Consider the following 13,760-nt stretch of genomic DNA (forward strand, 5'->3'; position numbering starts at 1 on the left):
ACTTTTGAGTCCTGTAACAAGCGGAAGACCTGGCTTTTCATATAAACTCCTGAGAGTCTTCCACCTAGCCACTTGTGAAGAGCCTTACAGGTGATTAGTGCACCATACAAATATGCATAACCTAACATTTAATTGTAGTTTTATTCATTGCTAGGTGCCACTTTTCTGTCAGCTATCTATGGCATAGTTGTGCAAACGTTTATATGCTCTGAAAAGGTGCACTCAGAGCCCGTTCTGAGAAGGTTGGCCCCAATCTGATGTTTACCAATTTTTCTGGAGTTCAGCAGGCCGTAACACAACAAATTATAGGAAAGGTGTGGCGCACCACCTGAGCGGCTGACGCCGGTACATGGGGCTCGTGACTCAGTCGTCGGCGGCAGCTCGGCTCAGCATCATGTGACTCTGGGCAATAACACACTTAGGGGCATATTCTTAAGCACGACGTTAAAATTATCGCCGCTTTAGTGGCAGAAAACTGCAGCTAAAGCAGCGATAATGGGCTTGATAATATGCTGCAGAGAATTCCAATAGAAGCCCATGTTGACACCAGAACATGGGCTTCTATGGGAATTCTCAAGGGCATATTATCAAGCCCATTATCGCTGCTTTAGCGGCAGTTTTCTGCCGCTAAAGCGGCGATAATTTTAACGCCTTTTCTTGATAATATGCCCCCTTATCTCCCCGAAGACCCCTAGTGCCTGAATACCCTTAGGAGTGATAATCGCGCTTTACAAATCTGGAATTTATTTACCTATTTTAAAAGCATACCCACAACGGAGGATCCAGCTCTTTTGTGCACATATTAACATTCCAACATTTGGAGACACTCAAAAGGGAGCATGCATAAGAATGATTCATCTGCATTATAATGAGAGACATTTTAGAAGGGAGACAATAAAAGAATATGGCTATCAACATGGGGGGATATGTACAAGGAAGAGGTGGAGCGCGGCATTAGCCTCTTTGGCTTAACGCCGCTCTCTGGCACTTCTGAAACGCAAGGCTGCACCATATTTACAAGAATGTGGTGCAGCCTTGCATTTCCCCCTGCGATGGCGCTAAGTTTAGCAACTTAGCGCCAATGCACGCACCCTTGCACCATAGTGCAAGGGTTTCTGCGTGCAGGGGAGGATTGTTTATGTGTAGGAAGGTGTCCCTTCCAGCACATAAACAATCCTAAAATGCCATTCTGTCACTTTCATGTGTGCTGCTTCATGCAGCACACATGAAAGTGACAAAATTGTATTTTTAAAAAAAGATTGTTTATGTACAGGAAGGGACACCTTCCTGTACATAAACAAACTATGGCATTCTGCTTTTTCCATGTGTGCTGCCCAAGGTGGCACACATGGAGAAAGCAAAAGCGAGGAGAAATAATGCATTTCTCCTCATTTTGACAACTTAAGTCCAGGATTTACCTGGTCTTAATTTTGCCGCTGCCTCCTATCTACACCACCCTTCTCAAAGGGGGCAGCATCAAAATGAATGGGTGTTGTGGTGGAACGCCCACTGCAACATCCACTGCCCACCCCTTTCACACTAACCATAGCGTGAAAGGGGTCTTATTTACAAGGCAGCGTTAAGTCACGTTAAGTGGCTTAACGCTGCTTGGTACGTAAGGCGCAGCCTCTATAGCCACCACAACACCGGTAAAAGTGATGTTGTGGTGGCGATAGGGGCTTGTAGATATGCCCTATAGTTTGCTAAGAAAAAGCGAAATATTAAACCCCTAAATATGGCATGGTCTTATTTCTAGTCATTCAAGGTGTCATTTATTGTTTCTTATTTAAATGAAAATATAATCAAATTAACCAATCTTGTCACCAAATCAAAACCATAACCAAAAGTGGAGCTGACAATCAATTTTAGAATTTTTGTACAAGAGAGTAGTCTTCCTATGTCACTCGGTTTATTGATAATGAGTATTCCAAAAGACATACAGAACAAATTCTGATTCCATATGGTCAAAAACTTGCACGTGTTTAACCTAATTTCATTACAATTTATGGATGTAATATTTACTAATGGTGGACCTGATTTACATAGGTAAACTTGCACTTTTGTGTAGGTTTAAATTGTTTGGCATTCACAAAGAATCCAACTGCATTTGTGACGGAGACACATAAAAAGATAAGCAGTCGAAAAGATACTATTTGTGAGAAAAAAAATTTAATACCAAACAATCGTAAACTTTAAAAAAAGTTTACGTTTTTACCTTCTTGACTCAGACCCAGTGTGAGGTAGTGGCATAGAGAACCCCTGAAGTCAATTATTTTGAAAATGTATGCTTAATCGGGTTGTTCCATGACAACTGTCATCCTTTTTCTTAATACCTGAAAAGCAGCCTGGTGTTTAATGCCCATTGATTCTGAAGTTGAGTATTGGAATAGGGTAACAAGGCAAAGCTCACACTCTGTTGACTTGGTTCTGATATGTGTTGGAAAAGTGTTCTAGAGGCACTCTAAAAGAACAGTCACTGATGAGGATACATGTGAGATTGGAATTTCTAGTTGCATGGTTCAGTGGATCAGAATCAGTGGTGTGCTGTTGAGTACAGTCATTTGTGGGCTAAGCAGATTTTCTTTTTGATGCGGTACTTCATGAGCAAGGCAGAGCTAGGGGAGAGGATGTGGCCTTTCCGCTAGAGCGGTCGACCTTGATGTTGGGGAACTGGGTTTGAGTCTCGGCAGGGACCCTCAACACCCTGTGATTCTGGGCAAATCACTTAATCTCCCCGTGCCTAACAAAAAAAAAAAGAATGTGTCTGTCTCTAACGCAAGTGGTGCTCATGTAAAGTTCTCTGATACCTTCGGGTCATGCTCGTGCTATATAAAACTCTGGAAAAAAAAAAAAATAAAAAATAAAAGAGCTATTTGATCCTGATTGACTAGCTAATAGGCAGCAAGCTGGGTTGAAAAAACATATGTGCAATGTAATCGCAGTGTCTCATGCCTGCTGAAGTCTTGAGGAACCTGTTAGTATCAAGTGATATGAATTTAAATTAATCGTATGCAATCATGAGACTATTATGCTGCAATTGTAAATCTTAAGCATTGTGATACAAAGATGTACTGGGAGCAGAAGAATTAAGCTATTTCTACAGTTTTGCTCAACTGAAGCAAGAGCCAGGGACATTTTTAATCTGAGGTGTGGAAGTTCATTGAGAAGAATTACGTTCAATAAATAGGCATGTGATCTGATTTCAGGAGATTAAATTGACTGTAAGTGTTAGAGATGGGATTTCTAGTTGGCTAGAGCATGCGCCAAAGCCAGGCAGAAACCACCACTCTAGTCAGGGCAAGGAAGTTACACGCTGAAGATAACCCCTGCTCACCCCCTTGGTAGCTTGGCACAAGAAGTCAGGCTTATCCCGGAGGCAATGTGTAAAGCGTTTGGGCAACTCACACACACAGCAGCAACACCCTAGGCACACTACAAAAGAGACTCCACACTAGGTTATATAAAAGATTTGTATTATCCAAAACACATTAGAATCCTAATCACACATATACACTGTTCCAACTGGCACCAGGGGATTAAATACATGACAGGGCCAATCGGGCCGCTGTCAGAACCATCACAACTGATAGTAAAACACAACCAGTAACTACTGGTAAGATAATGAACTTAGCATCATATTACATTAGCGCTAAACATCATTTGGTATAAGCATAGCACAAACACATTATGCATCACTCAGCAGTAACACTGAAAAAGTGCATATACCTTAGGACCTTGCGCCCTATCACCATCTAGAAAATGACCCCAGGCCAACTGGCCTTTCACTGGGGCTCAAAATGCCCTATGTCCAGAAAGTCAGGGCGTAAATGTAGGACCTTCCCAATAGCCCTCTGGCTGCCAATGCAGCGAAATCACTGGTGGGCAAATGCGCTGGGGACGTGGGTGTATCTCACCCCTTCCTTATCCTCACCAAAGAAATGGCCCCCCAAATGTTGCAGCTGCCCACGCTCTCGCGTTGCAGCTGGGGAAACAAGCACCGGCACCACCGCGCCTCGTGAGCCCCACTGGAACTCTAAAAACCAAATGGCTCCCACGTTGCAGCTGCCTGCGCTCTCACAGTGCAGCTGTGTCAACCAATAGGGGCACTGGCCACAACTGAGCAAGTTGGAGCCCCACTCTGGGCCTCTGGAACACAAGATTGCCCCACGTTGCAGCTGCCCGCAACCGTGGCGCAGCTGTGAAGAACAATGAAGGCACGGGCACTAAACGTGCGTCGGGAGCGCTACAAATGCTCTCCGCTCAACTCCCACTCACCGGGGCCCTCCTGGACTCCTCCGGTTTGCACTGGCAACTCCGCTCTTCACCCAGTCCCTCTCCTGGGACCCGGGTCTTCGAGATGGAGCCTTCGAGGCTCCATCTTGGCTCCAGGCTGCACACAGGGCTCTCCTCTCCGTGGGGGAGCCCCGCCTCGGATCAGGCATGGAGTTGCATTCCTTACGCTCTGGCCTTGCTTCTCCCAGCCGGGCCCCCGCCCCTAACCAGGCAGGGCGCCTGACTTCCTGCAGCCTCGGTGTACAGAGCGAAGTCTCTGTCGGGGCCCCTTCCTTCTGCTTTCGGACTCGGCAGCAGGGGTGCGAGCGCTCACCATGCGCCCTGGACCCCCACAATGCGGGGTGGGCTCCCGTTCAGAACAGTACAAGTACGGGGTGGGCTCCCGCCTCAAAAGTAGCACAGAAGTGGGGTGGGCTCCAGCTCTTATGAAATGCAGAAATGCGGGGTGGGCTCCCGCTCCACCACCAGCAGCATGGGGCAATCCCTACGCTGGGATTACCTCTCTAGACACTGCAGCAGCACACTGCAAGGCACAATCACTCCTCTTCAGAATAAAAGTAAAGTGCTCACAAGGCGCTAGAGTCCTCAAGGTTCCAGGGGCACACCTGGGCCCAGGAAGGCCAGCACACGGGGCCCTTCAGCAGGGAGGCAGTCCCTCGTGATGTTCCTCCTGGGGCCCAGCAGCAACAATCCCCATGTCACAATTAAGCACAGGAACACATGAGGTCACAGCCCCAATATTTATACCCCAAATTCCTTTGTCAGCCCTGGCACAGGGCTTGAGGGAACCAGTCTTAACTGGTTCTGGGGAGTGTGGAGCACTTTGTTTACAGGGCTCCTCTGCCCCTTTGTCAGGTTGGGGCTCTGTCATCAGACACACCACAGGGGCGGAACCAGCATTCACATAGGCAGGCACAGACCTATTCAGGGTCATGGGACTACTTCAACCACTACTCCAAATGCAGATGCCCTATTCAGCCTAGCGCTGACTCACCCTGCCTCTCATGGAGCCACACACACCTCACCAGCCCCTCCCACTCCAAGACCGGACATGCAATATACATAAGGTTGGCAGACACATAGCACACAGAAATGCCAACTTCTAAAAGTGGCATTTCTAAAATAGTTATAATAAATCTGCGCACACTATTGCATAGCATTTATATTACTATTCCACACATACCAAACTTGACCACGCTGCTCCTCTCATATCAGGAATTACCACTGAAACAATTATCAGGGAATCCCCAATGCAATCCTATGAGATGGCAGCCTCACAGCAGTGGGAAACAAAAATGGATGTTTGTCACACACTTAAGGTACATGTCCTACCTTTTACTTACAACACACCCTGCTCATAGGGCTAGCTACGGCCTACCGTAGGGGTGACTGACATGTAGTAAAAGGGTGGTCACAGACAGGGCACACACTTTAGGTGCCACGTCACAGCGGCAGTAACACTGCGCGCACAGGCCCTGTAATGGCAAAGGCCTGAGACAGGTTTGATAGGCTACTGTAGTGGGTGGTGCAATCAGCGCTGCAAGCCCACCAGTAGCATTTAATTCACCAGCCCCGGTATATGAGATACCACTTTACAAGGAAGTGACAGGTAAATTAAATAAGCCAAACAGGTGTAGACCAATCTTACCATGTTTACCACAGAGAGCACACGCACTTTACACTGGACAGCAGTGCTAAAGTGCCGAGAGTCTTACAACCACCAACACCATGTCAGAAAAAAGGCTAGGAGGCAAGCAAAACGTTCGGGATGACCCTGCAAAAAGGGCCAAGTTCAACAGTAAGGAGTTGCAAAAATGGGATTTAAAGTTAATCATTGCAGGCTCAATCCATATTAGTTCAGTTTCATTTTGGCACAATCAGTTGGTGGTAATACACTAGTATGAACCATTGGGATGACTAGATAGCCAATTTACATCAGTTGAACTATGCAATATGTGCTGTCTGCTTACTGGATTAAGGAGACACATAAGTAGACACATAAAGTGCTAATTAGCGTTCTGAGCAGGGAAACGTGGGATTAAAGATCAAGGCATGATATGCCAGCAAAATGGAAAACTGCTGCAATTACAGGTGAGTAGTAATATTTTTGAGATGTGCTAGATTGGGGATATTTTTTGTGTTAATTCTTGAAGGGAAAAGTGACCCTGTTATAAAATGCAGCAAGCTATGCCCAGGAGGCCTTTGAGGATCTGTAGCAGGACATTGTTGATAATGTTTAAAGTGCCAGAGAGATGACTAAGCACCATTTTGGCTTTCTGACCTTTATCCTTGACTGTGAGGAGCTTAGACAAGATAGCTTAACAGACAAAAATGCACATGCGCTTAATACAGCACAATCCTTACAAAATAACAATCAAAGTGCAAGTATATTTCTGTATCAAAGCCTGCAAAACGACATTTTATTGTATCAACATTATAGTTAAATTTTTCTTTGAAGGCCTGATTTAATGCATTCATTTCTTTTTTGACTTACAGCTATTGGAAGGACTCTTATTCCTAGATATTTTAGCACTGTCTTTGAAGGAGGCGTAAGCGATCTGTATTACATTCTCAAGCACTCAAAAGAATCCTATCACAACTCATCCATCACAGTGGATTGTGATCAATGCACCATGGTCACCCAGCATGGCAAACCCATGTTTACCAAGGTAATGCAGACCTACAAAAGTATTTTCAAATGTTTCTCCTATCAGTAGAAGTACCTAGTTTCTACAGCATAGAAATGTGCCTGTGCTTTGTAGAAGAAGACATGATTTGCTCAAATAAAAGTATGATATGTATTGATCTGTCTGTTGCAAAGTGCTGCCAGAATGAGTCAATCAATTGTGTGAAATCATGTGGACAAAATAGCAGAAGTAGGATACAGACACAAAAGGCATAATTATGTTGTGTGCAGGAGGGGAATGCAGCTTTGAGAACACGTTCAGCTACTGAGATGCAAACTTGTAGGTAAACAGTCCTGATTGTGTTAATGATTACCATGCTAGGGACCTGTCCTAGAAGTATGTCCTTGTTGTTTGTTTCTTCCATTAAGCCTGTTTAAAAGTGCTGACAAATTGTTAGATCAGTAGACAAAGGGAGAGTATGGTTTACCCAATATCAATCAGTTTGTTAAACTAATAGACCTGAGACTACTACTGTTACTTGCTGTGAAGTCTATGGGCCTGATTATGACTTTGACGGTCTTGGGACCGCCTAAGTGCCGGCGTTAGATTCACCACCCGCCGACTAGGCAGTCTGCCCACCGTATTATGGTGTTGGCGGTTCCCCCATGACCAGCCATTCGCCGACCGCTTCGACGGCAGTAGGTGAAAAGCAGCTATCAGAGGGCTGCACAGATAAGTCTACTGCCATCGGAATTATAGGTCATCTTTCCAATGAGCCGACCATGGCGAGAAGACTGCCTGCTTCAAGTTGGTAGAATAGAAGGATTTGCGGTGCATACCTATATCCTTTTCTTCACTTCAGTCTCCCACAGGGATCCCTTCCTCCAGGGCCCTCCTTCACTGCAGCATCTTGACCCTGAAGAACATGACCATGGTGGCACTGTAATCCAGGTATGCCCATTTTGCAGTTTTTACCCATTGACTGGACTGGGCCCATATGGTCCAGACTCCAGCAATGAGAAAGTTCTGGTAGTAGGTATTTTTTCACGAGTCATGCATATGGGTACATTTAACACTTGTGCTGTCAAAATACAAACACCTTCAACGCATATTAAAAAATTCCCCGCTGTCAGAAGCACTACCTGTGGCCCAGCAGTGACATTGTAATATGGTGGGTAGGAGACCGCCACTGCCGCGGTCTTCTTGAGACCACAGCGGTGGCATTAAGGCAGCGGAACTCGTAATCAGGCCCAATATATTTACTTCCATATTGCATATATGGGAATTTACCAAGAGACCGTACACCTTCCCAAGGTAATAACACACACATTTGTAATCACATGCTTACAAGTAGCCTCTAAGTTGATTCTTAATAATCCTAGTGTTTCAAAAACAAGAAGTAAGTTCAAAAAGTGATTGCCTTAAGAGCACATAGTTTGCCAAATGGCACACACATATTAAAAACTGTGTCTCCTAGTTCCACATTTTCCACTAGTCTACTAGATCACAACAGGGTTAGCAGTGATTCAGATGGCAAGGCCATGGTGCTGCTCTTCTCAGGGCAAGGGCACTGTATTGTGGCTGTGTCCAGCTTTACAATGCAGAGTTTATTTCCATCATATTTAGGTGAAATGGTAAAGCTGAGATTAGATGTCAAGTGTCCAAGTTTCATGGCTAAAACGCACCCACTGGACCAGGTTCTGTGGCAGTATGTGTGGTGAATACTGATTTTTAACACCGGAATTTTCAAAGCTTAATACTTTTTCAATCCAGTTGGAAACAGATGGGGAGGGGGAGAGGCAAAGATGGAAGAGAAAGCCACAGGATACTCCTCTTGGTTAAGTCACAAATGATTTCTGATAGCATTAGTATTGGAAAGATACCCTGAACCAACCAAAATGAGAGTGAAACCAAAACGTTTCAGAGATGAGGGAAACACAAGCATAGGGAGGAAAGCCATAGAATTCAAAAGCAGAGATACTGGGACAAGGATGCCACCCAATCACAAGAAAGGGGCATACTCAAAGCCCACTCTAAAAAGTATTGATAACAATCTGGTGTTTGACAGACACAGCTACAGGTGTCTGCTGCACGACTGCAAAAATAATTGCACAACATGAATGAATGGGCCATTTATAGAGGGCATGGCTACCTTCAACGGAGGTGTCCAGACGCTAGCAACGGATCCAGTAAACAGGAAGAGCGGAAGAGAGCAAGAAGACTATGAGCGGGCAAACAGCCAAGTCTTCAAGGATTTCCAAAATAATTGTTCTGTTTCTGCCTTGCGAAGGTGGTCAGGCATGGAGTTCCACAGGGGTGTGGTTCTCACTGAGAAGGCTTGACCCCCGATCCTGGCTTTGGCAAAACGGGGAATCCTGAGAAGTTGCTGGCAATTGGATCTCAAGGACCTGGACTGATGATATTTCTGGAGTCTTTGCCTCAAGTACACAGGGCACTTATCCCTGTGTGCTCTGTAGGCGATGGTCAGCGCCTTAAACTCTATCATCCTTTGACCCGGCAGCCAGTGCAGGCTCCGTAGATGGGGTGAGATGTGATGACGCTGTGGCACATTTCTAATAAGTCTGGTCGCTGCATTCTGGATAACTTTGAGCCTGCGGTTCAGGGAAGCTGGAAGACTCAGGGACAGGCTATTAGCGTAATCCAGCTTTGACCACAATCTTCCGGCAGTCCATAGGAAGGAGATGTAGGAATCTCCGCAAGGTTTTTAATTTCCAGAAACAGGTCGAGGAGACTTGGCCAATCCGGGTTTTAGAAGAGAGAAGGGTATCAAATTTAAACCCTAGATTCCTGGCCGAATCCACAGGGACAGGATGGGGGTTTAGCTCCGGTGGCCAACAAAGATTGGAAGTGTTGATTAAAAATGAATACCTCCATTTTGTCGGCATTCAATTTCATACAACAATCCGTCATCCAGGTCGAGATGTCAGACAGTTCTTAAAGTTGTTAAATGCTACCTCTGAGTGCTCTTTAAAAGAAAACACTAGCTGGGTGTCATCAGCATAGAAGATCATTTTCACTCCACATGGCTCGCCTAGAGAGGCAAGGGGGGTCAGAGCAGAGCCCTGAGGGACCACACAGAAGGGGTTTGGGTGAGGAAACGTGGGGGTTAAGCAGTACTTGCTGCGACCGGCCCTCTGGAAATGAGCGGAAGCAGGCCAACGTGGTACCCGACACTCCCAGGAGCTCAAGTCTGTCCAGTAGGATATGGTGCGACACTGTATCAAAGGCTGCGGATAAATCCAACAGCACAAGCATTGTGGAACTGCCCTGGTCTAAGGCTGCACGTATGGATTCTGCTGCTTCCAGATGGGCTGAATCAATGCTATAGCCAGATCTAAATCCGAACTGAGAGTCATGTAGACAGTTGTTGGACTCAAGGAAGGCAGACAATTGCATCTGGACTTCCTTCTCAAGGATTTTGGCCGGAAGAGGCAGGAGAGAGCTAGGCCTAAAATTCCCGAGCTCCACTGGATCAGCGTCTGCTTTTTTCAGGATTGGCAAGACATAGGCCGCTTTCCAGGAGGAAGGGTAGATGCCTGTCCTCAAGGAGGAGTTCCAAATGGGATTGAGCTGCTGATTGAACCACTCGGCCATCAGTTTAAAATACTTGGCCGGGCAAGGATAGCCTGGCGAACCTGATTTACATTTGCTCAGTTCCAACTTTGAGGCTTCTGGGCTAAACGCATTGAACTCAGACCAAATTCTGGGAATGTACAGAGTAGAGATTGGCGTAATTGGAGACCCAGCTGAGAAAAAAGAGTAGTAAATAGCTTGAACTTTCGCCCGGAAAAAAGTGGATAAGTCCTCACACAGAGTAACAGTGGGAATGATATTGCTATCCAAAGCCACCGGTTTGATGAAGTCTTGAACAATCTTGAAGACTTCTTTCACTGAGCTGTCTGAGGACGTTATTCGATTGGTAATATAGTCTCTAATGGTAGTGCGTTTTTACCCATAATTTTTTTTTAAAGCTGTTCTGTAGGTGCACTTCGCCTCAGGGTTTTAGGCTTTTCTCCAGGCACGCTACAACTTCTTACAAAGACTTTTCTCCACCTGGAGATCGGAGATGAACCAGGGGGCAGAGAGTTTCTTCCTGGGTGATTTCATAGCTTTCAACGGGGCTATGTGGTCAAGGGCAGATGTGACCCAACCGTTGAAGGAGCAGACATCCCTACTAGGGTCCCCCGACCGCTCAAAGGGGGCCAATTGTAATGCGGGACCTAAAGACTCAGTAGTGACATGCAGGTATCAAATTTCCTAGGCCTGTATCCCACCTAGTAAAAGTGACTGTAAATCAGTTTATTTTTAATTGTTATGAATCAGAGTTCACAAGATGTATTTTTATAATGATTTAAACATTAAGATTTTGGATATACATCAAATTGTACTACAGTAAATATTGCTAAATATTGCCTATGCTAAGTTGTGGCTGTAAGTGAACTCATTGATCGCATTACAGTGTGGGGACGCGGGTCCAAATCAGAATATTAGAAATCGTTCCTTGTCCGAAATGGTACAGGCAAAAGGGTTCAGGGCTGGGGAAGAATAAGTCAATGATAGGATGTATTACAGATACTGCTTCTGCCAAACTGGCGTTGAAGAGCCACAGACTTGTGGGAGTGAGTGACTGATACCATTTATATAATCACTTTTAGAGAAAGATACAAAGGCACCAGGGAGCAGAACCAGAGCAGTAAGAGGCCATTCTGAGTATGTCAGATTGCCAGAGATGAGGATATCATTTAAATTGTGTCTTCATTCTAATGGTATTATTATTGCTATTATTATTGTTACTGTTCATACTAATATAAATGATAATATTATGTAATGTATTATTATTGTTATCATTATTATTATTATTGGTAGTGGTAATGGTAGTAGTGAGATGGTAGTAGTAGTAGTAGTAGTAGTAATAATACTAATAATAATAATAATAATAATATTAGCGTTTATAACCATAATGATCTTCCTCAATATTCTCATTAGCCTAGCTTGATCTCTAGGGCTTTGCGTGTCCTCTGCGGAGAACTGATATGTTATGCATCATATTGGGGAGTAGAGAGTGACTTTTTATGTCAACTCAAAAATAAAGTCTTGTGCAAAGTATATGCAAAATTTGTAATTTTTGAAATGTGAATTATATCAGTGTACAGAACATCTTAGGCCAGAAACATGGTCTCCCAGTGCCCAAGTGTCATCCCCTTGAATAGACTCTTTCAGTAATCTAATATTGGATATTTCGTTAGCACCCAATTGGTATTCCAACTTCGTGTCTACTGACTAAACTGAGCTTCATCTGTACTGGCTTTCCATTCAGAACGATAGATGACATGATCTTTATGAGCGGAGGACTAAAACAGGAAGAACTTCCTCAAAAAAGGCCTGAGTTGTCTCAGTCCTTCAGAAAACTTTGACACCATTGTCCTTTTATGGAACATCTGGAAACAATACAGTAGTCAAAAGGTGGTTGACCAGATTAAACAATGTCTAATTCAACAAAGCTGTCCAACTTTATATTAGCCAGAAATACTGTAAGATGTAGATGTATAATTATGAAAATGCACCTAAATAGTACATACAATTAGTAGCTCAATCATCATTGAACCCTTTAAAGCCCAACTCATAATAGCAGTGAAGAACATGAGTCACATATCTGGTGTCAGTAATTATTGTGGTTCTCTCCATTGAAATCACTCCTCTACCATGATGGGTGACACTACTTCAAAACTCCATTGCAGTTTTGTACTGGATTATTATTTTGATGGTCCCTTGAGTCACATCTATAAATGTGCTGGGCACACTGCCCAAATCTCAAATGATTTAAACTATAGAGTTTACAGAGTTTAAGTGACTGAGAACTGCAGTCATCATCACACAAGACATCACAACATGACTTTTAAATTGCGCAGGGAGAATGACTTGCATCCATTCGCTTGCATTCACTGCACATCTTAGTGGGGCACCACATTACAGAGCTTCACAGATGCACACTGGGCTAGAGTGTGTCAACGCAACAGAGCAAGTTATTCACATTTCTAAAGGGTGGTCTCACTCGCTGCTCTTTGAGGATGCAATTGAGGGTTCATTCTTTTGTGAGGTTTTCTGATGGCCACTCACAAGGTGGGGGCAGACTCTCACTGAATAGCAGAGGTTCATTGTCAGCAGGGTAGGCCACATGGATTCAGCCACACTGCCCGACTCTTCCTAGCTTAGAAGTAGTTAATTGGGAAGGTGCCGGAACCTGACTATATTGTTATGGTTTGGAGCCAACTGAGTTTCTCGGATACTTGTTACTTCGTCCCACACACCCTTGGCTAGTGAACACAAAATGTAGACCACCTTCAAGATGGTGCATATTGTGAATTTATGATGGGAATTTAATTCGGACATGATTTGGGCTAATCAGGACACACCTCAGTTTGTGGTACATAACTACAACCATAGGAGGTAATGCCATTGAAGAAATTATGAGGCATCAGTTTGATAGCAGCACATGTTACATCAAAGAAGGGGCTGTGAAGCCGTTCTGTACCACTAACATGCCTTTGAAGGACAACACATTGCAGTGTAGGTACACTTTCAGAACAATGTGTGCCTCAGAATCCATCATTTGCTTTGCTGAGTTAATAATCCAATATATCATAGCATGCTTCTGTTCATGTTCAATTCAGATTTCCTACTGGGCACTCTCTTAAAATCAGTAGCATTGAAGTTTAAGTCATTTCCCGCAAGGCTGATGTTATTTTCATATTGCAGGGCAATATTGCAGTCAGTACTAACCGCTGAAGAACGAAACCCTTTATTCATCTCTCATTTTTA

General features: G+C 44.4%; 1 protein-coding gene across 4 annotated transcripts in view; it reads left to right on the top strand.

Moving 5' to 3' along the window:
- LDB2 (LIM domain binding 2) overlaps positions 1-13,760 on the top strand; it is a 1,323,491-nt gene that overhangs the window by 835,475 nt on the left and 474,256 nt on the right. For all 4 annotated transcript variants that reach the window (XM_085642378.1, XM_085642376.1, XM_085642377.1 and 1 more), the window contains exon 3: positions 6,790-6,962. In XM_085642378.1, the coding sequence (XP_085498504.1) occupies positions 6,790-6,962 (173 nt within the window). The remainder of the gene's footprint in view (positions 1-6,789; positions 6,963-13,760) is intronic.

The sequence above is a fragment of the Triturus cristatus genome, chromosome 2_2, assembly GCF_964204655.1.
Source record: "Triturus cristatus chromosome 2_2, aTriCri1.1, whole genome shotgun sequence".
Classification (NCBI taxonomy): Eukaryota; Metazoa; Chordata; class Amphibia; order Caudata; family Salamandridae; genus Triturus; species Triturus cristatus.